Raw genomic sequence first — 24,993 nt, forward strand, 5'->3', positions numbered from 1 at the left:
TTTTATCTCTATATTGTTTAGTGTTACAGTAACAAATCCCAGAAACTGTCCTATTTATATGCAATATTTTGGGATGTCACGTAATACAATCGCCAACTGTAATAAATGTCATCGTGTACAGTACTTAGCAAAACTTCGTTATCAATGTTCGATTATAGCTTAATACAATGCGTAAACTTTCCACTCTGTTTCTTTCTAGAGTTCTTTCTCTATCTCTCTAACTCTTTTTCTCTCAGTCTTTCTTTCCAGCCTTCTCTCTCTCTCTCTCTCTCTCTCTCTCTCTCCCCCTCTCTCTTTCTCTAACGCTCTCTTTTTCTTTTTACCCTTCTCCTTCTCTTCCCACCCATCTCAAAGCCTTTTAATTTCGCGATGATAAATTAGCAAAAATGACCTAATTTTGGTGGTAACTTTGATCGAATCGAAGATAATACCTGCGGCATTTGCAGCAGAAGTCTCGCATCAGCGATAAATTTAGGTCATGGGAGTAGATTCCGTTCAACCTACAATAAAATAAAGTAGAACGAACAAATTCATTGAATCCTTCTGCCATCAGGGATAGTTAATTTGGACCTCAATTAATTAAGACATAAGGGGGGCACAATTAAATTTCTCATGCGAAAATTATTTGAGAAATGTTGCCGCCGTGATCGGAGTAATTTCTATCAAACCATGCGGTACTACAAAGAAGCTGCTGACTGAATAATTGATCTAGCGGGTGTTCCTAACATACATAATTTAATGTGCATACCTGAATGTTCATGATTACATGTACATAGTTGAATATATACAATTAGGTGTACTTAATTAAATGTGCATAATGCAATGTACATACTTAAATGTACATAGTTGAAAGTACATACTTGAACGTATTTACTTGGCTGTGTGTTTAAATATCGAACAAAACGCGTTAATTTCGAATAGGATATTATCAGAAACGCGGAATCTAAAAAGTTAGATTCTAAAATAAAACCGAAGTTTTTCTAAGTGTATTTACCGGGCTCGGTCACCGCTATCGACGTGTCCTCGACTGGCAGGCCCTGAAAAACTTAGGCGATAAAACCGTTGGAACAAATAGGGGACACCTGGCAACGGACAAAGGCAAATTCAGCGGCACGTCCGAATTTGCCATAATAAAATATAAAATTAATTGAGAGAGAGAGAGAGAGAAAAGTACGGCAGTTGGAACGGTGAGGACAATCCGCCTAACCTTGCCAATGGTACGCGAAGGCAACCGAAGACAACTTTCGTTCGCCTCCGCGAAAAACCAAAAGTCAGTTTTATTCCGGCATTCAACTGGTACAGTTGTAAAAGGAAAACTGTTACTCGACGTTCAACTGGGAAAGTTGAACGTGATATAACAGTGAAAAACTAGTCGGTTTTAAAAGAAACGTCTGCCGTGCGGTGTCACGCGTCGACAGGAACCGTGCACCCACAAGAGGATTCTGCAGGTCCTGGCCTTGAATCAGGTTGCCTCCTCGAGGCAGTGCACCTCGCCAAGGAAGTGAGCAGCTCCAGATTAGGAACTGACACAACCAAGGCACTCCCGGAATAAACCTGCTGGAGATTTACGACCTCCAGTAGGCGAACTCCGAATCAAAAGTGCATAATAAGAAGGAATCTCTACAGATTCGTTGGAAATCTTCGTCTCTGTTTGGGTTTTGCCGATCGCAGGTATTTGCGAGAATTTGCATCGTGTTTCATCAGGACAATGCGCGACCTCGTGTATCTTTGAGAACTCGGCAAAAATTGTTGGAGTTTGGTTGGGATGTTTTACCCCATCCACTGTACTCGCCAGACCTCGCGCCTTTGGATTTCCACCTTTTCCGACCATTACAAAATTCCCTTAATGGAAAAAATTTCAACTCTTCGGTTGAGATAAAAACCCATTTTTACAAATTTTTTGCCGAAAAACCTGAGAGGTTTTGGAAGGACGGAATTCTCAAGCTGCATGAAAAATGGAGAAAAGTTGTGGAACAGAATGATACCTATATACATAATTTAATAAATGTATACTCATATTAAAATGAGCTGCGTTTTAATTTTCCTAAAAAATCGGCACGAACTTTCCGGGAAACCCAATATACATCCAATGTATACACCCAAATGTACGATTTAAATGTATGTAATTTAATATAAACAGTTAAATGTACATAGTTAAATGGATACACATAACTGTACATAAATAAATGTACATACTGAAATATCAATACTTCACTATAGATAATTAAATATACATACGTACTAAAATATCCATACTTGACTGAACACATTTGAATGTACATACATATTTAACTGTACATAATTACTTTTTAAGGATTTAATTAAGGATATAGTACGGAATATATTTAATATATTATATATTTATGTTTTTTGGCCAATCATGTTCCGGAAAAGAGGTGTTTGGTTGCAGCGCGCGCGGTCGCCGCAGGAAATCGATGTCGCCTTTCTCGTGTTTCAGTCGATGATAACACGATAAGCCTTGACAAGGGGGCGCGGGAGGTGGCAGCGCAAAAGAAACAAGGCGGTTTTAATTTAGCCGGTGACAGGGTATCACGCCATCGTGGGACCCTAGTCGAATTCAATTTGATCTCCGGACGCGTTTGCTTGCGGAGCCACGTAGGTGGCGTAAAATTAATCTCACGTAGCCGCACCTCCGAGCGCCAACCCCCTTTTTTCCACCCCAGACCACCACCACATGACAGGTATAGAAAATAATTCAGTGTCACAGACTGATTCGCGAAACGCCTGTACTCTTTCTATCTTTCTTTCTTTCTCTGTATGGAAATATCATTTTTCGGTGTATCCATTACCCCCTGAAATGCTGCAGAGAACGATTCGGAATCATCAAAAGCTTTGCGAACAAACGGAATTTCAGGGATTTACAAAGATAAAATCTAATTGGACAGGCTCAAAGGAAGTGTTTAATCTCGTTTTACGAATATACGTGTGTTGCGAAGTTTTACTTTGTATTCTAAGTAGCTTAACATATTATGCAAGCTTTTTCTTAATCTCAGATTTCTGGCGTTTAATGAATTTAAGCGATCTTTGATCTATGATGGATTTTCATCGCTTGCATCTTTTCCATTATACGAGGTGGCCAATTTATTGCCTGGATTTCTCTCGATTTTTGAAATCGGTTAATTTATTTTTCAAGCGTCTGTCGATTTTTTAAACTGCACGATTTATTGTTTGGATTTCGCTTGGAGTTTGAAGAATGCGGTGGATCGATTTGTTTGTTTAATATCGTTGGCGAAGCATTTAATATAACCGTTGAAGTTTCGAGAAATGCAGCAGTGTTTTCTGGTAACGATATTGCAATTAATCAAGAAATAGAGATTTATAAAATTCTTGACTTAAGCGAGGTTACATTCAGTTACACAGTGTTGTTTCCATATTTTTCTCAATTTTTCTACAAAACGCTATTGAGAAGTGTTCTTTATGTTTATCTTAATATTTAGGAAGACAAAGTTGGATACTTTGAGTTTTTTAATTCCGTCGATTTCTAAGGAGATAAAGTTAAAAATCGCCGTTTTCATATTTTTAACGAATTGTCAATTATACAAATTTTTTCACATTAATATCAATTTTAGGGTCGAAGTTAAAAAGTTTTATCTGTATCTTTACCAATTTCGAAAAACAGAGTTAATTAGTTCTATTTTTATCCAGAAAGCTGGACAAAGACATTGAAAATTATTAAATATAATTTAAAAATTTTTTAAACATTTAAAATTTATATTATCTTTTTATTGCCTTCGACGAAGGCAAGGTTTCATCAATTTATCGACGACAGCAAATAAAAAAGCGTCGATTTCTACACTTCCAGTATTTTTTTGATAAAACAAAGTTCGAACAATCTCGACTATTTACGTCGACGTCCTCGATAAAAGTTGCTGTATGGAAATTTTTGTCAATTTATCGAAGAACAGGTTCGTGACCATCGACATTTCTATCGTTTTGACATTTTAGACGGACGGTTACAACACATAGCCTCGAGCGATATCTTTTGAATATTCAGAGGGTTAGTATATCTTCATTTTTGTCTGCAGCATCTCACTGGAAGATTAGCTGTATAACGCTCCCGTTGGTTTTCAATCGGTGCAGCGACAGATCCGCGCGAAACACGACGTAGCGGGCCGTCGACAAAAGAGATCCGCTCAAAATGTCGATGGCGTATCGTCAAATTAACAACGTTCCGCTTAACCGCCAATGGAAAATCGTTTTGCTGTCCGTCGCAGGTGCGCGCCACGTCAAATCGTCCCTGGCGGATGCCTAACTCCCGATGACAATATGGACGACAGGGTTGCAATGCTGTCGATATCCACTTTCCCGCTGACGAACGAATTGACAACTCGGGAATCTCGCCGTACTGTAACAGCTACCGGGGAAAAAATCGAGTTCTCTATAAACTACCCGATTCTCAGCATGGCTATCTTTCGGCACGGCTTTCCTTTCAAAATGAACAATTCGTTTCAAGATTTATAATGACTTAAGCTTATCATATTCTATCGTGTTATATTCTATACTTGTCTACTTATTTTACTGTATAATAATTTTTGCATCTCTCAAAATTATTGCTACACATATATATTCTTGAAATGAACAAATATAATTACTATATTCAATTCTAGTAAAAGATGTTTCAGTTTAATTTTTATATTCTGTTTATATAATATATTCTGTTTAATAAAGTGTCACGTATCGCCTGATCAAACGTTGACACGTATTATACTACTTGCCGGACCAAGCACTGACACGTGTTACGTCTTCGACCTAGTACGTAACTATATGTCTGATTAAGGACGAACTCGTACTACTTTTCCGATTAAGTATGGACTTGTACTACTTGTCCGATGAAGTGCCAACTCGTACTACTCGTTCGATTATGTATGAACTTGTACTACTTCTTTGATTAAGTACAGACTCGTACTATTGGTTTGATTAAATACAAACTCATACTACTTGCCATATTAAGTACAAACTCGTACTATTTGTCTGATTAAATACGAATTACTTGTCCGATAAAGTACGAATTCATACCACTTGTGTCCGATGAAGTACGAACTTATACTACCTGTACAGTATGTAGTATTAGTCTGACTAAAGATTTGCCTGCATTACGCGTCCATGAAAAATCTATCAGTTCAACTCCATCATGTATCTACCCTAAACCATAGCCATACCACGTTCCTCAGCATACGCTAACGTACCACCAAGCCAACTATCACCCTTGCAAGCACCCCTCTCCCAACGCGACCTACCTGTTGTCCCAGCCGAGTCGTAAAGTGAAGCCTTCCCGTCCAATATGTACGGGGACGCGTGAATCCTGGACTAATAACCGGGCGAATTTTTCCCTTCATTGCCGTTCGATGACGAACAGTTCCGATCGATTTTGTCGAACACCCGGTCAGGCCTGTGTTTCCAATCGCGTCACAGAGCACTTCCTATCAGGTGGCACGGCGCGGTATTCGTTTCCGTTTTACCTATTCATGGCATTCGATTCCCCCTACTGAGCCCGCTATTTCCCGCGGCCTTTTACAACGGAGGCTAGAGGGGTGGACGGGAACGTCCGCATTTACCGTTCGGCCAGCGTTACATGCACGTTCACGCACCGGACTCGAAAACACTGTCCGTTCGATGGAGAAGTAATGGAAGTTTCTACCGCCGCGCCGGACCAACGAGGTCTCTGTTCGCGTAAAAAATGGTAGAGGTGGAAAGAGAGGGAGGGGGGATGGCGAGAGGGAGTGAGAGAGAGAGAGAGAGAGAGAGAGAGAGAAGCCGGGAGTATCGAAGGATCGTGTGATCTGCAAATGAGAATTCTGACCTGGCCGGAGCACTTTCCAATCGAATAGAATGTCTGAAGGGGATGATTGGTAAATAAATGAAACATTCCCTCCCTCTTTTGTCCACCGTTCCGCGACCGTAATGTTCGGGGAACCGTTTATTTTTCCGCGGATATTCGCGGGATGATTGCAATCAACGAAAAACCACGCATGACCGTGCTAATTAAACGCGTACTACACGAGAATACTTAGCCCGAGGATGTACGGTGAACAACTGTGCTGGTTTGGACACGATCCGCAGGCGCAACGAGCTAAAATTATATCAAGAACCTAGAGAATATGGAGATCACGATCGCCTTAAGTTCCCCCGGCGTCAGAGTAACACTGCATCCGACACGGACAATAGCGAGCGGTGGCGAACTATGCTCGCTTACGCGCACTTGCAAGTCCCTTTGGGGGGACATCTTACAGGACTATGACTGGAATCCGTAACGAAATGTGCAGCCCCATGGAAACTGGGTAATATGTTCTTATCACCTGTTTCATGGACGTTGTTCCCGGTTGGTGCCTCCGGCATTCTGCATGAGTCATTGGTTTTTTTCGTTTAATTAATCGCAAGGCTCTTGTCGCAGTTCTTCGGTAATTAGATAGAACACGGGACAGGAAGTGGAAACAGTTGATAGCAGATCAGGCAGAAGAAACTGTTTAATATTATTACCTGCGGAATAGCTTTTGTGGCGTTTAGATTGAAGTTAGGGAAGTTCTAAAGGGAATATTGTGGGCAACATTTGTGCGTAAATTTTGTAGGTGAAACATTGATCTATGCTATCTCTGTCCGACTTTAAACAGCCGTGTACTACTAGCGTTGCCTAGGCGCTGGTCGATATTATTTGTACCTGACTGGAAACTGATCGATACTACTTGTGTTGGAGCAGATCTTTTATACTACTTGTGTCTGGCCAGATACTCTTATACTACTTTGGGACATTTGTAGTACTTGTGTCCTTTGTCTGTTCTGTAGTTCTCTTGTATACTACTTGTGTCTGTTCAAAGATTATACAATATTATTATGTACGTATATATCGTTATCATATTATGGTATATACTCCTTGTGTGATGCTCTCTTATACTACTTGTGTCTGTTGAAGCACAATTATTATACTACTACACATCTATTATGCTACTTGATTCTAACCAGACATTGTCTTATACTGCTAGTGTCTGATCAGACACTCTCTTGTACTACTTTTGACTCTTGAATACTGTTTATATTATTTCTGCCTAACCAGAAACTTATAGCACCATGTGTCTGATTAGACATTCTCTTATACTACCTGTGACATTATCCTATACTATTGTATTTGTGTGTGCTAGACAAGATACTGTGCTATATTACTTGCTTGTACTCATTGCTAAATACAGTTGATCTCTACTTAGCTATTAATCTATTTTATTTGTTAATTTAAACACGTGTCTGATACTGTTTATTAAGTCAGACACTGACCAGCACAACTTATTAGTTCAAACCTGTACTTCTTACTAGTCTAAACACTAATCTATACTACTTATTAATCTAGATATATTATTATCCTGTCCTACTTGTCAGTGTAGACTCTAATCTGTAGCACCTGTTAATCTTTAAACATTGACCTACAATACTTGTTTGTTTAAATACAAATCTTCGACTGCCTACCTCAAACACTCATTATTCTACGTGCTTGACTACACATTCATTATTTTACTTGTTTGATCAAACATTGATCTAGATTACTTGCTTCATCAAACGTTCACCTAAATTACTTACTTCGCGGAACAAACTTTTCTATTTGCCCATTTCAAAAAAATCTGTGCACCGCAGGACGAAGCTATTTGGACGATACAATCGCTAACGTTTGCGAATTCGAGTTTGAAATGGTATCACAATGACACACCGAGGTTTTAATTAAACGGCCATTAACGCGAGCCGCGGAAAAGTTTGCAGCGCATAACAACAAATTTTTCCCCTCGACCGAGCAAGCCGGATTCCTGGCGGGACGCCAGAGCAACAAATGTTCCGTCTTTCTGGAGACAGTTGGCGCCGAGCACCGGAAGATCGAAGGTCGGGCACAGTGATACCGGGACCCATGAGATCGCCAGCGATTTTTCACTCGTCCGTCGCTATTGTGTCTCACCTTTAACCAATCCGGAACCTAGAAAATTGTTTGTGCTCAAAAACATTCATTTCGAACTTCTTCCACCAGCCCTCCGATGTTTTTATTCCCTTTGTGCATCGAGCACGCAACGAGAACTTTTGCAATCAGCGTGAAAACCGGATTCGCAAATAGAGTGTTAAAAACAAAACGTTATAAAGGGCCAGCAAACATTTTTAGTATGGCAATTCTTGTTAACATTCGTAATAATATCTCGTTTTTTGACCGCTTTAGTCAATTGTCTGTCGAATTATGGAGGTATCCACTTGTTACGTATTCTATTACAAATACACTTTTGTGAATAATTCGCATCGAATCGATGTCAATTGGGATTATCGGTTGCAAATTATGGATTTGGTAGAATCCACCTGCCATGGTCGGACACAAGAGAATATTAATATTAACCAGTTAATCGATATCGATTTCGATGCAAAAATTCTCTCGAAGAGGGAAATATATATTTACTCTTAAAAGTTTATTTTAAGTGAAATTAACAAAACATAATTCACGAGTATCAATATAAAGTGTACTGATCAATCTGACCGTGACAGATTTTTTACAGAACCTAAATTTTGTTTTTTATATGGCGTTTAACCGACGTTAAACCTCGTAAAAAAGAACAAAATACAATGGTTAATAATGATTTACATTGAAGGGTACATTTTAAATGTTTTTGTCTGACGATGCATTATCACGATATTATTTATTATTATGGAAAACTTCATAGTGCAGAGATAACAATCAGGGGCCAGTGTCTAAGCTTTTATTAAACAAATAATATATTCTTCTGTCAAACAAGCGATACACATTGATATTTGATCAGATACAAGTAGCATAAATCAGTGTCTTATCACTCACAAGTAGTACAGATCAGTGTCTTATTACTCACAAGTAGTGCAGATAAATGTCTTATCACTCACAAGTAGTGCAGATCAATGTCTGCTTAGGTAGAAGTAGTACAGGTAAGTGGTTGATCAAGTACAAGTAGTGACGATACATGTCTTATCATTCACAAGTAGTATAAGTCATCTGTTACCAAGTACAAATAATATAAGTCAATATATAATCAAATAAGAATGCCAGTAAGTGCCAAGGCCTAGACCTAGGTCAGCTACATGTAGTAGAGATCAACCAAGCACAAGTAGCGGATATCAATGTTTGGTAAGGCACAAGTAGTTGAGGTCAATGATTGGCCAGCCGAAATGTATGCCACAACACGCGCATAATAAAGTAAATATAATATATCAGTATACGTTAATAAAATACATCAGTATATATAAACATAATACTCCAGTATAAATAAATATAATACATCAGTATAAATAAATGTAACACATCTATATAAATAAATGTAATACATCAGTATAAATAAATGCAATAGATCAGTATAAACAAACATTTGGGATACGGAAACAGCACAGATGGTCAAAGGTAAGTAATATAGGCTAGCGGCTGGCCGGCCAGAAGTAATACAGGTCATCGGTAGCTCAAATAGAAGTAGCGCATCACGGCCACTAATCAAATTAATGAAACGAAGCAATTTAACACCGATCCGGGTAAGAATCGATTGGCCCCGAGCCAAAATAAAACAGGAAACGTCCCGTCGCGATCGAGCCGATCCCTCAAACAGGACTTTCATCTTCGAAGCCCGCGCAATCCTGTTTCACGTCGCGTCTGCGAATACCCGGGGTGCCGATAATTCGAAAGAACAGTGATCGATAGGGAAGCATTGGGACGCTGTTATTCCTGTCGGCCGTGCGATCCGGTGAACGCGTCACCGGTGAGCATGCAATTTCCATCGGCAGTGGATCGGCAATGTAAATGCAACAGAGCATCATCGATATTGCTATTTCGATGTAGCCGCGTCTTCGGCCGGACAGCATGTCATTTCTGATTGGGGGTAGACACTGGGCCGTAGCGGAACGGTTCACGCTGATTGCTTTCTGATTAGAATTCGGGCGGTCGCGCCCGTGCGAATTCTCTGTCGTCCCTTGATTCGTGACGTGGTGCTATTGTGACATCGACGGACGGTAGAATGATCCAAGAAATCGGTTGATTTACGGGCTACGCGATCGACCGAAAGCGAAAAATAGCCGGCGCGGGCGGGCGGATCCCGCTCGGCGAGATTCCGCAAACACGATCGGCCATACACCGACTTTCGTTTTCCCGTGGGACAGGCTCGTTCCCCGTGGAAAAGGCGACGCGTCCGCATAGCTGACGATCGCGCCGATGAGGTGGGCGTGGCTCATCGCCTCCAATATCCTAAACCATAACGCCCGCGACCGTGATTTGTGCGAACGATAAATCCGCTGGAACTTAAGTCCGATCGTGAATACGATTTACGACGCCGTGATTTGTAGTCGCCGGGATTTCCCCGGAGAACTATAATACCCGTCGCAGGGATAAGTTGTCCTGCATCGTTAGCCCGTTATGGCCGGACAAGAACACCGCGGGAAGGGAATTTGTTTCCGGGCCAATATTCCTTTTAATGGCGCTTCAGAGCCGGACGTTAATGAACCGACCGTCGGACAGCCTGAATTACGACCACCGAACGGGATCAACAGCATCGAAACCTGATAAACGGTACGAGCTTATGCGATTATTCCTGCCCCGGCCTGAGCCCGAACAATGGAAAGTAAGAAGCTTAGGATCAGCCCTTCAAAATCGTCTGTGTCTGAGAAGATGCCTCCTGCGGATCCCCGAGCCGCGCTCTGTGGATTTGTTAAACGCTTCTGATTGGGGACTATTTAGGTTTGATTGGCGACCCTTTTGAAATCTCGACTATCTGAACTTCGTTTCGACAGCTAACCTCAAATTAATTTAAACTCTCTGTGTGTGTGGAAAGCGTACAAGGTGTACAGCGTAACTATTTTGATAAAAATAGTATAGATAGAAAAAACTAATTTGATAAAAACCTGTTAGTCGATGAAATACGAAGATTACCTTGCCTTCCTTAACCCATTGCACTATCACGTCTTTCATAGCTACTTCGATTACAACTATTTCGTCCTTAATTATTTTCTTGATGCCATGAGTTGATTCTAGTGTCCCGATTGCCCTCGTTTACTTTCATTTCGAGATTTCGATGACAGGTGATTTAAATTTTGTTTCGTTTTGATAAAAATGATTGGCAGCCATATTTATCGGATCGTGCACGAAACGTTCGTCGCCAGTCTGACTGGTTATTATAGTGCAAGGGGTTAATACTAGGTTTACGAAGGTTTCTTATATATCTATCTCTACGGCACGTGTCAATTTGATGCATGTTTCAAGAAATAAACATTTTGTAGAATAATGAATTTATTTTTGAAGGAATATTGTCATACAGGTGTATTGATATCAAAATATCTATATCAAAATAGTACGGTATTTTATAAGTCCTTTGGTGAAGAGTAGAATATTGTTTATATTATGAAAAATAGTAGCACTTTGGGATCAGCTAAATTTTATATCATTTTCAGAATCTGGAAGAACATACACCCTTTTTCTTTTGAAACGTAAATTCCATTAATTTTCCTCTTCACTTTATAGCATAATTTCAATTTTATCTTGCGTTCGAAGAAGCTATTTTCCCCTGTTGTCACTGCTTTCACCGGAACTATCATCTCTTAGACAGATTTTGTTTTTCAACACATATTTACTTCGTTCGGAAATATTTTATGAAGAAGGGTTACTCATCAAAGAATGTACAACTTGAATTGATACTAATATTTTTGCAGTTACTTACAGTAACGTGATATTTATTTCTTAAATGTGCAAAATAACAATTTTTCGAAAAACTTAAATTTCAAAATATGTTTACACTATGATTATAGCTAAAATATAGTACCATCGATTTTCTCAATGCTTCTCGCTTTTCAGCACACGATCTTGTAAATTAAAAAGGCAAAAGTAACCCTGTAACAGCCACTGGAGAATTGAGATAACGGAGTTTGTGTACTGCCTTGCCATTGCGTCAATTCGACGCATTCGTAGAGATAGGTATACCACATAAAACATTTCGAAATTCGAAATGGTAGAAGAAAATCAATTTTGACAAATATTCGTCTCGCTGAATGGGTCATTGTAGGTATGTGTGGCAAGAGATAAATCTAACTAATTTTACAAATTTTTCTATGTAAACTTTCTATGTGAAATTGATTGATTGTGTTTTTTTTTGTGAAATTTAAAATCCGTCAAATTGACTGGAGTGTTGTAGCTGACAATGAGACGAATTCAACGATTTGCTATAGAATGATTTTCAAACGACTTTTACCTTAAAAACCCACAGTAATTGAGAAAATATTTTGCCTGTAAACTGTAAACAGTAAATAACTTTGAATTTATCGGATAAGAAATATAATTCTCATATTCCTATTTAATGATATCTGTTTGTTCAAATGATATATAACCCTATGTTCTAGAAATACTACAGAAATTGTAAGAAAATTTTTTGATATTGAGTTTGTAGAATTTTACGCGAAGTTTATGAAAATGCTTGAGATAATATTGAAAAATAAGGATTTCTGTTATTCTTTCACTTTGTGCAGTTTTTAATTAAAAATTTGGTGGATTTTTAGGCGAAGTAAATATTGCTTGCGTCATTTGCAATAAATGGAAACTAATTATGATATTCATTCCTTTTTAATTATTTTAGTCGATTAAAAATGGTACAGCGAAACTTTTAAATTCCTTTAGTTTCTCTATTATTTTAGTAACAATAAAACAATCATACTTGAACAAATGAAATACTCAAATCAATTTTTTAATTTAATAATAAATAAATGTAACTCAAATTGTTATTATAACCTTAACTATAATTATAAATTTAATTGTAATTGCAGTTACAGTCGTAATTGTAATTGTAATTGTAAATATACTGTAAAATGTTTAGTTACAGTTAATGGATACAACGTTCGGTTTATTGTAATGTGCAGGGCGAGGAGAGCCAGTACGATAAGGAGAATGTTTTCGAGTGTCTTCCGTGCGCGGAGGGCTGCGAGTCCTGCGAGGACGACTCACCGTGCGTGGTATCCTTGAATTGGCTGATGAGGACGGCGATCTTGATTCTGGAATGCTGCGTCATCGCTTGTTTGCCGGCTGTCGTACTGTTTACCTGGAAGTACGGGAACGTCAAGGTAAGTGAACGTTGTTTGTCGATACGACTGTGATTTGCAGTTCTACTTCCGGTAAATTAACCGCTGTAGTCCTCTGCTCCTCGATCGTAAAATTCGAGCATTGTTTAAATACTTTTCCTTTAATGAGCACAGCGAGCAATTGTGTTAGAGTTTTTTTTTTATTCATGAGGTTATTTTTGAAGAGTGTACGATAATTGTTTAAACAATATTGGTATGCCATATCGATTTTAAATATGGCGACGAAGTTACGTCGTTCGAAAAGCACCGCGAAAATTCAGCTTCATTGAAATATTTTTTATTTTAGTATATGCAATGAACAATCGTAGCAGAGTTTTTTTATTGATTATGTTATCTTGGAAGATTGCGCAATTATTTTTTAAATAATTTTGGAAAGCTCCTTCGATTTTAAATATAGCGATTTTAAGTCTTTTGAAGAGTATTATAAATATCAAGCGAAATTTGAGCAATTGTTTTTCCAACAACGCAATAAATAATCATGCGCAACCTTTTTTCATCGATTGCGTTACCCTTGAAGAACGCGCGAGAATCTTGTCAACAATTTTCGACCGTTCAAAGATTGTTTAGGGACTTTCTGTCTGAAACTGGAGAATCGATAAGGGATTCTTAAACGAGCCGTGGAATTAATTAGAGTTTCCAAGGGAGTTGGCGAGGACGGCGATTAAAAAGTTCCGATTATTTAAAACACGCTTTATTGCGAAGACGACGTGGCATCGTCCTAATTAAAGCCTCCTCAAGAGTTCCAAGCGATATTATTCATGTCCGGCCCGTTGATCTATGCGTCCCTGGAACTGATCCTCTCTCGGCTGCGCGAGCTTCGGCTCGTTTATATCACAGCCTGGGAGAAGTCATTAGTCGATAATCCTGGTTGGCCACTTTTCATCATCCTGACGCCCGCCGTTGTAGCGATAGCGCGAAGCACACTGGCTTGCTCTCGTTAATAAGAATTTATATTAGAATTTTCCCGGTGCTCGACACCAACGAAATTATTAAAACTGAATTTAATATCCTGTACAGTGACGAATCTCTTGTTTGAGAAGCGTACCGCGCTTTTCAATCCAGTCGTAAATTTTCTACTTAACGTCTCGAGAATCGTTTAACGCGACGCGAGCGTTCTGCAGCGAGAAATTGCTCGAATGTCTCCGTAATCGTTGACCTGTACCGCTTGCCTGTTAACAGGGAATTTCTACTTTGTATGTCGTTCACGATGCTTCGCGATTTCCCTTATTATTTATTTAAGAGAACCTCAAGGATTGCAAAAATATGGCTTCTTTACTCATTTTTGGTGTTTCTGTTCGACTATTGATCGACTTATACTACTTACTCGTATTACTTTGGTATAAATAGATTATTGATAAGAATGTTCAACAATATTTACTTTTATTGGAATCTATAGCCTTTTAGAAAAATGTAAAAATTATAAAATCTGCTACTATTAGAAACAGCAACTATGGTTGACAATCCATTGATATATACTACTTATTATGGCAAATTTCAATTCGGTTTTATTAGAAATGTTTCCTCGCATTTTCATTTAATATATACGTTGTTCCCTTCAAATAAAGATAGATGGATGTAAAATTATTAAATAACCTGTAGAATAAATTTTAGATATAACATCCACCTGTACCAGTAGAATTGAGTTCCATTTTTATTGTTGTTTAATATGTTCCCTGATATTTCCCTGTTGTATTCATAACATTGCTCCGAGACAAAAAGATAATAATATAAATTGAAAGAACACTTACAAAATATTACACACCTCTCGTCATATATTGAGTCATACTACTACCTGCTATCAAATTCTGATTCGCTACTAATTACTAATTATATTAGTATTGGAAGCACATTCCGTTAGGAAATTATATAATTTTTATCAACACCATCTGAGTTTGACATCATTCGACCTATAATAATTCTACCTGATGAATTTATACATTTCAATACATTATATAATAAATGATGACAAATGACAAATGACAAGTGACAAGTGACAAGTGACAAGTGACAAGTGACAAGTGACAAGTGACAAATGACAAATGACAAGTGACAAATGACAAATGACAAATGACAAATGACAAATGACAAATGACAAATGACAAATGACAAATGACAAATGACAAATGACAAATGATAAATGATATATGTGTAATAAATGTTATACTACTGTATAAAAATATACACATTTATATATTTTACACATACATTTTTATACATTTTACACATACTTTTACACATTTGCAAATAATTTTTTGTACCTACTCCCTGTGCTTAATCGTGCGTTTGTTCCGATTTAGAACGCTATATTAGACTAGCAATTGGCACAGAACGTCACGAAACCCGATACAGATCTCCGTTCACCGTTCCAATAGACATTGACTCGCACTACTGAAATCCCGAACAACTGCCGTTTTTCTGCTCTATTTATTGATCTACGCAGACATCGATTCCCGGCGCTGTCGAAACGACAAAAACTATGGAACACCGAGACAACGGTGAACAATCGAGACCGCGTCTCAATATGAATCCGACGAATCCCTCGTTATTGCCCATTATTTCGAGGATTTTTGAGAAGACCAGACTATTCAACAAATTCGTCTAAGTACTTCCAATATTCATCGACAATTCAGAAAAGCTCCACGAAACAATCCTGCATAAACCCTGTAACAGAAGAGAGATCACTATTTTCCTTTCGGTTAACGCAAAAATTACGTAACGGTAATCGGTGAACCGCGGCGACATTAATCTCAGCGTCTGGAAAATTAGTGGCGCGTTAATTAGCTGATGAAAAACTGCATTCCGTAGGCGGCCGGGGCGGAAACGCGATTCATTTTTCGACTTCTGCTCGAACGGTGGAAAATTGCTCTGCCAGTCCGGGGTTTAGTTCGCGTCAGAAATACTTCCGAGCATCGGTTGAGCCGTGTTCAGTTAATTAATGTCGGTTGCTCGCCGATAGACGGGCCAACACGAGAAAAAAAAGAACACGGAACGGTCGGACAGGTGTTCGACCAACTCGCTAAGTTCCGCGGGGGTAGCGAACCACCCTTTCGCCGGAGTTTCGCCGACGAAGAATCGCTTCGAATAGCCGAGTCACGAAATAAAAACGCCAAGTGACCTATCAGCGGCTCGCGTCCGATTGGAACTACGGGGAACCAGTGGTACGAGTCAATAAAAACCACCGACACAAATTTCGCTAATTTATTCAATCGCTTTTGGTCCGCGGTTGGTTTTAATGCGCCAGCGTGATGGGAGAGTGTCTCTGACGCTAGGTAATTCGGTGACAGTGATACGGGTTGCGAATGGTCAGGCGTTGAGTGTGCTCGATTTTTCTGGCAACGTTGAAATGTCTAATTTGGATGTAATTTTATTTTATAACGTCGAAATGATGTTTCTTTTTAAACAGGATTTCTTTGGCGTTGAAAGAGAGCTGTTTGAAATTAGTGATGTATGACAAGAATGATCAGACGTTGAAATATTGTTAGTGCTTTAATATTGTATTAATCCAAAATTCTTGAATCTAAATTGATTTTATTGGGTGATGGCAAACTTGTTTTTATTTTGTTATGTATGTTTTCTTTCAATTTTTAAGAGAATTGTATAATATCAGTGGTATAATACAGTTTATAGTCAAATACTGCATTTCTAGCAACTTTCTAGAAAACCTTAAATTGTAAATTTCAATCCGATTTTATTACACGTAATCGAACCGACAGTTTTGTTAAGCAGCTTTACCATGAAATTTTGCAGAGAGTTACCTGGTATTAATGATACGAGCCAGTTAATAATCAGACAGTTGAAATCTGTAAATTATGCCTGCTTTTATCGGGTGATGTGAAACTGACACTTCCATTAAGCATACGCTTCATATGCTTGCAAGGAAATTGTATGAAATCAGTGGTATGTGACAACAAAGGGTCAGACATTGAAATGCTTCTATTGCCTTTATAGCAACACTAAATAAGTTTTAAAATTGTTATATTTCGAACGACCATGATATTTTTTGCTTCCAGTAAAAATGATAAAGATTCAGTAGTATAAAGCAACATATTTACATACAGTATTTTTTATACAGTATTTTTTATACAGTATTTTTTTTTAAACTAATTTTTTTTGAGGTTGAAAGAAAATAAAATTAGTAGTATAAGACAACGATGGATTGGACACCGATCTTTTATCAGACACTAAAGTTTATTATTTGAATATGCTAAAAACAGTAATACGTTCAGCGAACGCGATCTTGTTTGAATTGGAGAGGAATTTAGTAGTATAAAAGTTTATTGTCAAGCCGCGTATTTGTTGGAAAGTTCCTGAAATTAGTAAAATGTGTAGAATAATTAAGCTTTTACGTTATGAATTTTCATTAAGCACGTTTTCATTGAACTTTGGAAGGTATTGGTTCAATTGTGTATTACAGTTCGACAACGGTCAGACTTGTAGATTGTTTATGGTAATTTCAGAATGTGGTTAAAGTTCTTAATAGAAGCGCGCTTGTATATTCTGGTTGCTGAATAAAAGTTGTTATTGAATTCGTTTGAGAACAACATAGTTGAATAGAATAGTATACAATCAGTAGTATACGACAGTTTAATTGTTAGATACTAAACTTTCCGTTGCAGCCTTGTAACAGAATTAAAATGTATAGTTAGTTATTTAAAACTTCAACCGTATAGTATCAACGTCAAACAGTTGTGAAGCGAGTCTGAATTAACTTCCAAAAGTAATTGAAAAAAGACAGTAACATGAAGCCGCATGTAGTCAGAAAATATATTCACTCTAACAATGAAATGATTCCATAAAAATTTCAATTTTAAACGTACGCAGACTGTAGTGTATAATATTTTAAATTTTTATTAAACGCGATTCAATTAAATCCAAAGCGAAATTCTATAGAACTAATATTATAAAAAGCATCATGTGGTCTGATCATAATTACCCTAACATGTTGGAATTTCAACGATGACTACCGATGGAAAACAGACCCAGCGAACTGTTTCATGGCCCTTTATGAGGGTGAGCCGTTGACGACGAAGGCCCACGGATTTTTCAGTTCTAAACCAGAAACCGGACCGTGAGGTTGCCACCGCGGACTACCACTAACACTGTATATATTTTTCTCTGTATATGTGGTTCTGCTATACATCACTTATTCTACTGGATACGCGAATGTTCTGAAGTATTAAATTGAATTAAACATAAGGTGTATTAAAGTTTTAATTCAAAACCTTTCAACATAACGCATACTTAATACCACTGCAATTTCCATGAAAAACGCACTGATATAGTGATATACTAGAATGAAATTTCTATCAAACGTATTCGTATTCAATTTTAAAAAAGAATTTCTGTAAAATCAGTAGTAGAAAGCTGTGCATGGTCAGACATCAAACATACCATAACAGTTCGTTAATGCCATGATTAATACCTTAAACGTACTTCCGCATTGCAGTATAAAATTCAAATTTGCATCCGATACAATACAATTATGTCAGGATTTATTGTGGAATAGGCGAATTTAATAAGTGCATGAAAAGGAACAAGCGTCCAAATCAACACGTTTACTTATTTATATGCAGGGTGTTTCACAATTATGTGCACTCCGGGAAATGGGGGATACCTGAGGCCATTTCAAGTAACCATTTCCTTTACCGAAATGCAATCCGCGGCTTTGTTAACGAGTTATTAACAATTAAAGTTGGCTACGCACCGACGAGTTTTCGCGCTGCTGCGCACGCGAGCAGGGACGACTCAGGGACGACTCGGTGACAGGAGCCACGGTCACGTATCGCCTCTGAGCCGCGTTCGATCATCAAATAAGAATTTCATGAATTTCACAAATATTATTAATAAAAAACTTACCAATTCAGTTGTAAATGTAGTAATCCACGTATGTGGAACGGCACAGATTACACTAACTGTCACTTTCACTTTCACTTTCACTGCACTATTATCCAACACTGATCACGAATTATTCAACAATTAACACTTGTCCGAAGTTTCCAGCGATATTTTGTGGCCCTGAAAATGGCCGATAAATTTAAATTCGGTGCCCGAAATGTCTACTCCATTGAGACACCATCTCGCCCGGAAGGTACTTGCCTTCTTGCAATTTCCTTGCTGTAGCACATCAAGTGCAACACCAAATTTGACGTTCTTGCGCGTGACTTAGGCCGAGTTGTTCAACGATCTCGAACGAAATGACCTTGACTGACCTGAACGCACGAAGATGTTCACACAGCTTCGACGCTCCGCTTCAATTGTTTCGAAATTGATTTCGCCATGGCGAAATCAATTTCGAAACAATTGAAGCGGAGCGTCGAAGCTGTGTGAACATCTTCGTGCGTTCAGGTCAGTCAAGGTCATTTCGTTCGAGATCGTTGAACAAATCGGACTAAGTCACGCGCAGAACAGTCAAATTTGGTGTTGCACTTGATGTGCTACAGCAAGGAAATTGCAAGAAGGCAAGTACCTTCCGGGCGAGATGGTGTCTCAATGGAGTAGACATTTCGGGCACCGAATTTAAATTTATCGGCCATTTTCAGGGCCACAAAATATCGCTGGAAACTTCGGACAAGTGTTAATTGTTGAATAATTCGTGATCAGTGTTGGATAATAGTGCAGTGAAAGTGAAAGTGAAAGTGACAGTTAGTGTAATCTGTGCCGTTCTATATAAGTGGATTACATACGTGGATTACAACAAGTAGATAGTAACAAGTATTCGATTCTCCGCCGTATTATTCGCAACAAGTATTCTTGATTCTCCGCCGTATTATTCGTAACTAATATTCTGATTTCCGCAAGTATTCTATTTTCCGCTGTATTATTCGTAACAAGTATTCTTCATCGCTCGTATAGCGACAGCAAGTATTCCTGATGGTCACATAATCGCTCGTATAGCGATAAATGACCGTATATTTAACATCGTCTCTCATCCAGCCAGAGTCGGGTCAAATACATCGAGTTTCCACCTTAGACCATCGAACTTAGTCTATATTTATATAGTACTTCAAGTTCAGTTTTCAAGGTCCGGACACGCAACACAACGATCAACTATTACATTCCTGCATTTCGACTTCGTGTCACTGTAGCGATACATTTTATACGCAAAAAAGGAAAACAGCTGTTCATCTTTAATTAGACGGACAGCGGGACTAATCTATTCCGTCGCACAGCGCAATCGGCTTTACAAACCGATAGATAGTTTATATCGCGGAGTATTAGTTACGGAGGTGTTCACGCTGGACTCCTCCGCGATACACATACGACAAAGTCGATTGGAACATCAGGCAAGTTGTTCGCGCATTCAACGTGAATAATCGTATATTCTCTTTCGTCTGCCATGATGAAAGGGCACAGGCAAACGAAAAACTTGCTGACGTGTGCAACTTATTGTTATTTAAAAAAAAAAAAAACAGAACACCACGCCATATTGGGCGGTATCATGCGCGTTATACCATTGTGGTGACGCCGGACGGTATAGTGCTAAAATTGTCATTTCCTCCGTTGCAAAAAGAATAGTACGCTTCCATCTCCGACAAATAAAATCCAAAGCCCTTCGCGTACCATTTCCAAAAAGAAGAATCAGCAGAACTAGCCGGGATATTGTCATACACAAATCTCGTTAACCCATAAGGATTAAACGTGTCTCCATCAATGGTCAAATATTAAAAACCGGAGCGCAAGCGTGCTAGCAACGTTCACCAATCCCCACCACCGCGACGGATGTTTATTTTTAATACCCGTTCACTCGCCGAGGAGAAAATTAATGAAACCAGTAATTCGTCGGCTGTCAATAAGTCCGATCACCGAACCGTTTTAATTAAAATCCCAGAATTGTTTACTACAACCGTTCGAGCTGCACCAATAAAACCGTCGGTCGTCATTAAAATCCATACAGAGCCGTTGTCGACCGTCGTAAATGGAACACGGCGCGCGATCCTTAAATCCGCAGCTTTTTCGAAAAACCCTTGCCAAATTTCGAAACAACTCGTTAAATATATTGGCCGGGTTGTTTCTCCGGTCGCGCGCGAATTTCGCCGGCTAAATGCCGTAAGCACACACCGCGCACACGCACACGTACACACTGAATATGTAACAAGTTTTTGCAGCGGATCCTGAAAAATATTTGCGTGTATGCATTATGCATATAGTCCGCGGAACCGGGAATGAAAAATTCTCGGTGCGCGCGCACGCGCATCTCTCGTTCGGTAAACAGTTAATTTACGATCTGAGAAAAGAAAAAAAAACCCATCGCGCTCTCATTACAATCGCTCTAATTGGAAGCAATTCTTTTTGTCCACGTGGACGTTGACTTTGTGACACGAAATTCCGGGGATAAACTAGTTGGCACCGGACTCCATGGTTCCACTGCCAACGAACGGTCCGAAGTTAACCAAACTCGCTGCCCAGGCATAATTCATCGCATCTGGGTTGGACTCGTGTGAATTAAACTAGAATTACACCTGCCCGATCCGAGCCACGCGTGTTCCGCTTCCGTTGGAATTGGTTTCGACAAGTACCGCGATGTGTTTGCTCTCTGCATTCGGAGACAGAGGCAGACACAGAGAGAAGCAGAGAGAGAGAGAGAGAGAGAGAGAGAGAGAGAGAGAAACAGAGAGAGAGAGAGAGAGAGAGAGAGAGAGAGGACAATTTTGAAAACAATAATTTCTGGCAAAGATATCATTTTTCAACTTTCATATTTGAATAAAATTTTCTCATATTTATTTGCGGCTTCTTAAAAAATATATGTAACTAAGATCAAAACTGACATTAAAATGCAAGCTTTTGTCACGCTTTTATGTGTGCAAGCATTTAACGTTTCAACTGTTCATGCGCGCCAGAAGTGCTTTTTAGTCTCTGGGCTTAGCTTTTGGGAAGAATATTAAGTTTCCAACAACTTGAACTTTAACAAGTCTTATAAAGGAATGCTTGAAAACGTTTATTGTAGAACTTTTTTAATATGGAAGCATAGATTGTTATTAACAGTAACGCGTGAATTACGAGCACAGCTTCTTGTTGCTTTTAATTATATGTGTTTTTACTCGTGGATGTTTCCTATCCAATTTCAATACAAATTATGGTTTTTCAAACGTTTCGGATGATCCGTGTAAAAACTATATTTCCAACGAAAGTGTTAATTGGTTTTCTATAAATTCGAATATGAACCCAGATAGCACAAGGACGCCATTTATAGGACGTTTTTAAGATATCTTAACGATAGTGTTGATTCACTATTCGATTTTCTATAAATTCGAATATAAACCCAGATAACACAAGGACGTGTCTTATGGAACGTCTTTAAGATATCTTAACGACGTCCCAAATTGGACGTTCTCTTAACCCTTTGCACTCCAGAGGCGCCTCTGAAGCACCAATGAAAATTGTTATGTCATTTTCAAAATAATTTTGTCGTTATTCAAGACTTTTCTATTTGCAAGACTTAGAAGTATAATTGTTCTATAAGTAAGATTTCATTTTCATAAATTATACTAAGTCATATAAAATGGAAATGTAGCTGGTCAAAATAGCTATTTTGGATTTATGCTTAAAGTGGCCTCGGGTGTAAAGGCTTAACATCTGCAATAAGACGTCTTAAAGACACCTAGTTTAGGACGTAAGGCGTTTAGGCGTCAAAGAAAAATGCATAAACGTGGAGCATCTTCATCAGATGATCATTACTTTTATGTTTCGTGACTTATGTATTAAAATAGTCTTATATGTATATGTAATATTTTTGTTACAATCGTACAGTAATATAGAACAGTGTAGAAAGTGTTGTTATTTTTCTAGATTTATGTATATATATTTAATTATTTATTATAAGAACATTCAGAATATTATAATCGTGAACATGGCGGAGACGAAGGTGAACACAAAGAACAGAAGAGGAAGGACAAACGAAAGGCTAGACGCCTAAGCGGAGGGGAATCATGGCGCGTCCTTATTACTAGATAACGTTAAGGAACATCTTCAAGAGAAAGAGACCTATTTATACGATAATACAGGAAATTATTGCATCTCCTAGCTATATAGTATACAAAATTTGTATTACAATGGTATTGCAAAATAGAACAGTGTAGAAAGAAATCTATTTATTTGACAATTCACGAAATTAATGCTTCCCTTGCCTACATAGTATATAAAATTCATATTACAATTGTTTTGTAATATAGAACAGTGTAGAAAGAAGCCTATTGATCCGACAATTGAGGAAATTAGTGTTTCCCTTGCCCGAACTACTGCGGGCCGTAGTACGACGTGTCTTGTGGTGGTCCGAAGTCGGACGATTTAGGTCAACAAGTAAGCGAACTGCGATACACTTTGGAAACCGGGTATAATGCCGGCGGGAAGGAGGCAAACAGAGGGCCTCGGCTGACGATCAGGGTGGTAATGAGACCGCATATGTGACGTGTACGTAGCCCATTAGCGTAACAAGTTGCCATAGTTGTGACGGTTACCATCCCGGAAATTATTACACGACGCGCGGACAATTGCGCGGGCTATCTGTAAACGCGAACGCGTGCCAAACTGCCTGGAATTCGCTGCTCTTGAAAACCCTGCTGGTTCTCGCGGCGCTGACTCTGTCGAGCCACCAACGGTGACCTCGTGATCTGGACATATAGAGGGTGGTCGCACGATACGCACTTGGTGCTTCATGCAACGATACCCGAGCCATACATTTCGAACGGAAGATTGGCGAATTTCAAACTTCTGGAACTTCGTGTGACGTAATCGCAGACTCGAAGTAACATTCACATTGTTACTGATGTCTGAACGAAAACTTAACAAATGATCGTATTTTTATATCTTTATTTTTTACTATTTCCACGATAGAAATATGTAAATATGATGTTTTTTAAATATCTTCGTAAATATATAGGGTGTCCCAGTTAAAGGATACTACCTGCGTTGATGCGAATAATTATAGATTAATAATCAAATCTATTAATTTTAATATAGAAATACATGAATACAACAAATATAAATGTTACAGCCACGCGGTAGGAAAAGTATCAATATTAGGTCGAGTCATAAATAACTTCCGATGCAGCTGGGTAGAATCTAGTGTTCGCATGTACCTCCTGCGAGTCCTTTCGACAGACGACTTTTTCCTTCAACTAAACTGATAAGGGTTTGAGAATAAAAAAAAGAGAACAAATAAATGTTGAATAAAGAAAACAAATGTTATTTATAACTCGTTCCAGTACTTAGCAGCTCATGCAGTGCGAACAAAGTATTACAATATCGATGCATGGAAACAAAATATGCGTGTATGTCACTGTGTTGTAAGCAATAATGTTAAGATACATCCCAAAAAAATAACAATATTTCAAAATACCGTTTTGTAATAACAATGCTGATAACTGTCCCCTGTAAATTAAACCGCAACCAGCTACGACATTCTTTCTCGCGCCGCTCGAAAACACAGAGTCCCTATTTTCCGGTGGAAAAAGGATCAGCCATTTCGAGTAATTACAGAGGAAGTTAGAGAGCATGGAATGGGGTCGATACCGAGCGGCTGTTTCCGGCATTTCTCGCCGGAGGAGGATCGTTGTCACCTAATCCTCGGCGAAGGGCGGATAACGGGAGACGGCGAAATTCTGCAGAGATCATAGCGCGGCTGGAGAGCGCTTTATCCTCGAAACGGATAGATTCAACCCGTCTGAGAACGCCGGTTCCGGCGAACCGATCCAAACAGCGAAGATCTCCGCCGCGCGTCTTATTGTCTCTGTCTCTGTCCGCCGGAGTCTGTTGACGATGTTCCGCGTGGAATTCGCAGCGAAGTCGTAGCATTAATGAGTTTCTTTGATGTAACGGCGCACGGCGGAAACCGGGCCGCGTTAAACCGGTTTACGAGCGCGCGTGCAATATGCGCGCCGCGTTTACGAGCGG

The 24,993-nt window shown here is 38.9% G+C and overlaps 1 protein-coding gene across 1 annotated transcript in view; it reads left to right on the plus strand.

Moving 5' to 3' along the window:
• The window catches only part of LOC144472023 (metabotropic glycine receptor), a 278,340-nt gene that overhangs the window by 151,384 nt on the left and 101,963 nt on the right, over window positions 1-24,993 (plus strand). Inside the window, exon 5 of the mRNA XM_078184653.1 lies at window positions 12,886-13,086. Within this exon, the coding sequence (XP_078040779.1) occupies window positions 12,886-13,086 (201 nt within the window). The remainder of the gene's footprint in view (window positions 1-12,885; window positions 13,087-24,993) is intronic.

The sequence above is a fragment of the Augochlora pura genome, chromosome 7 (genome assembly GCF_028453695.1).
Source record: "Augochlora pura isolate Apur16 chromosome 7, APUR_v2.2.1, whole genome shotgun sequence".
Lineage (NCBI taxonomy): Eukaryota > Metazoa > Arthropoda > Insecta > Hymenoptera > Halictidae > Augochlora > Augochlora pura.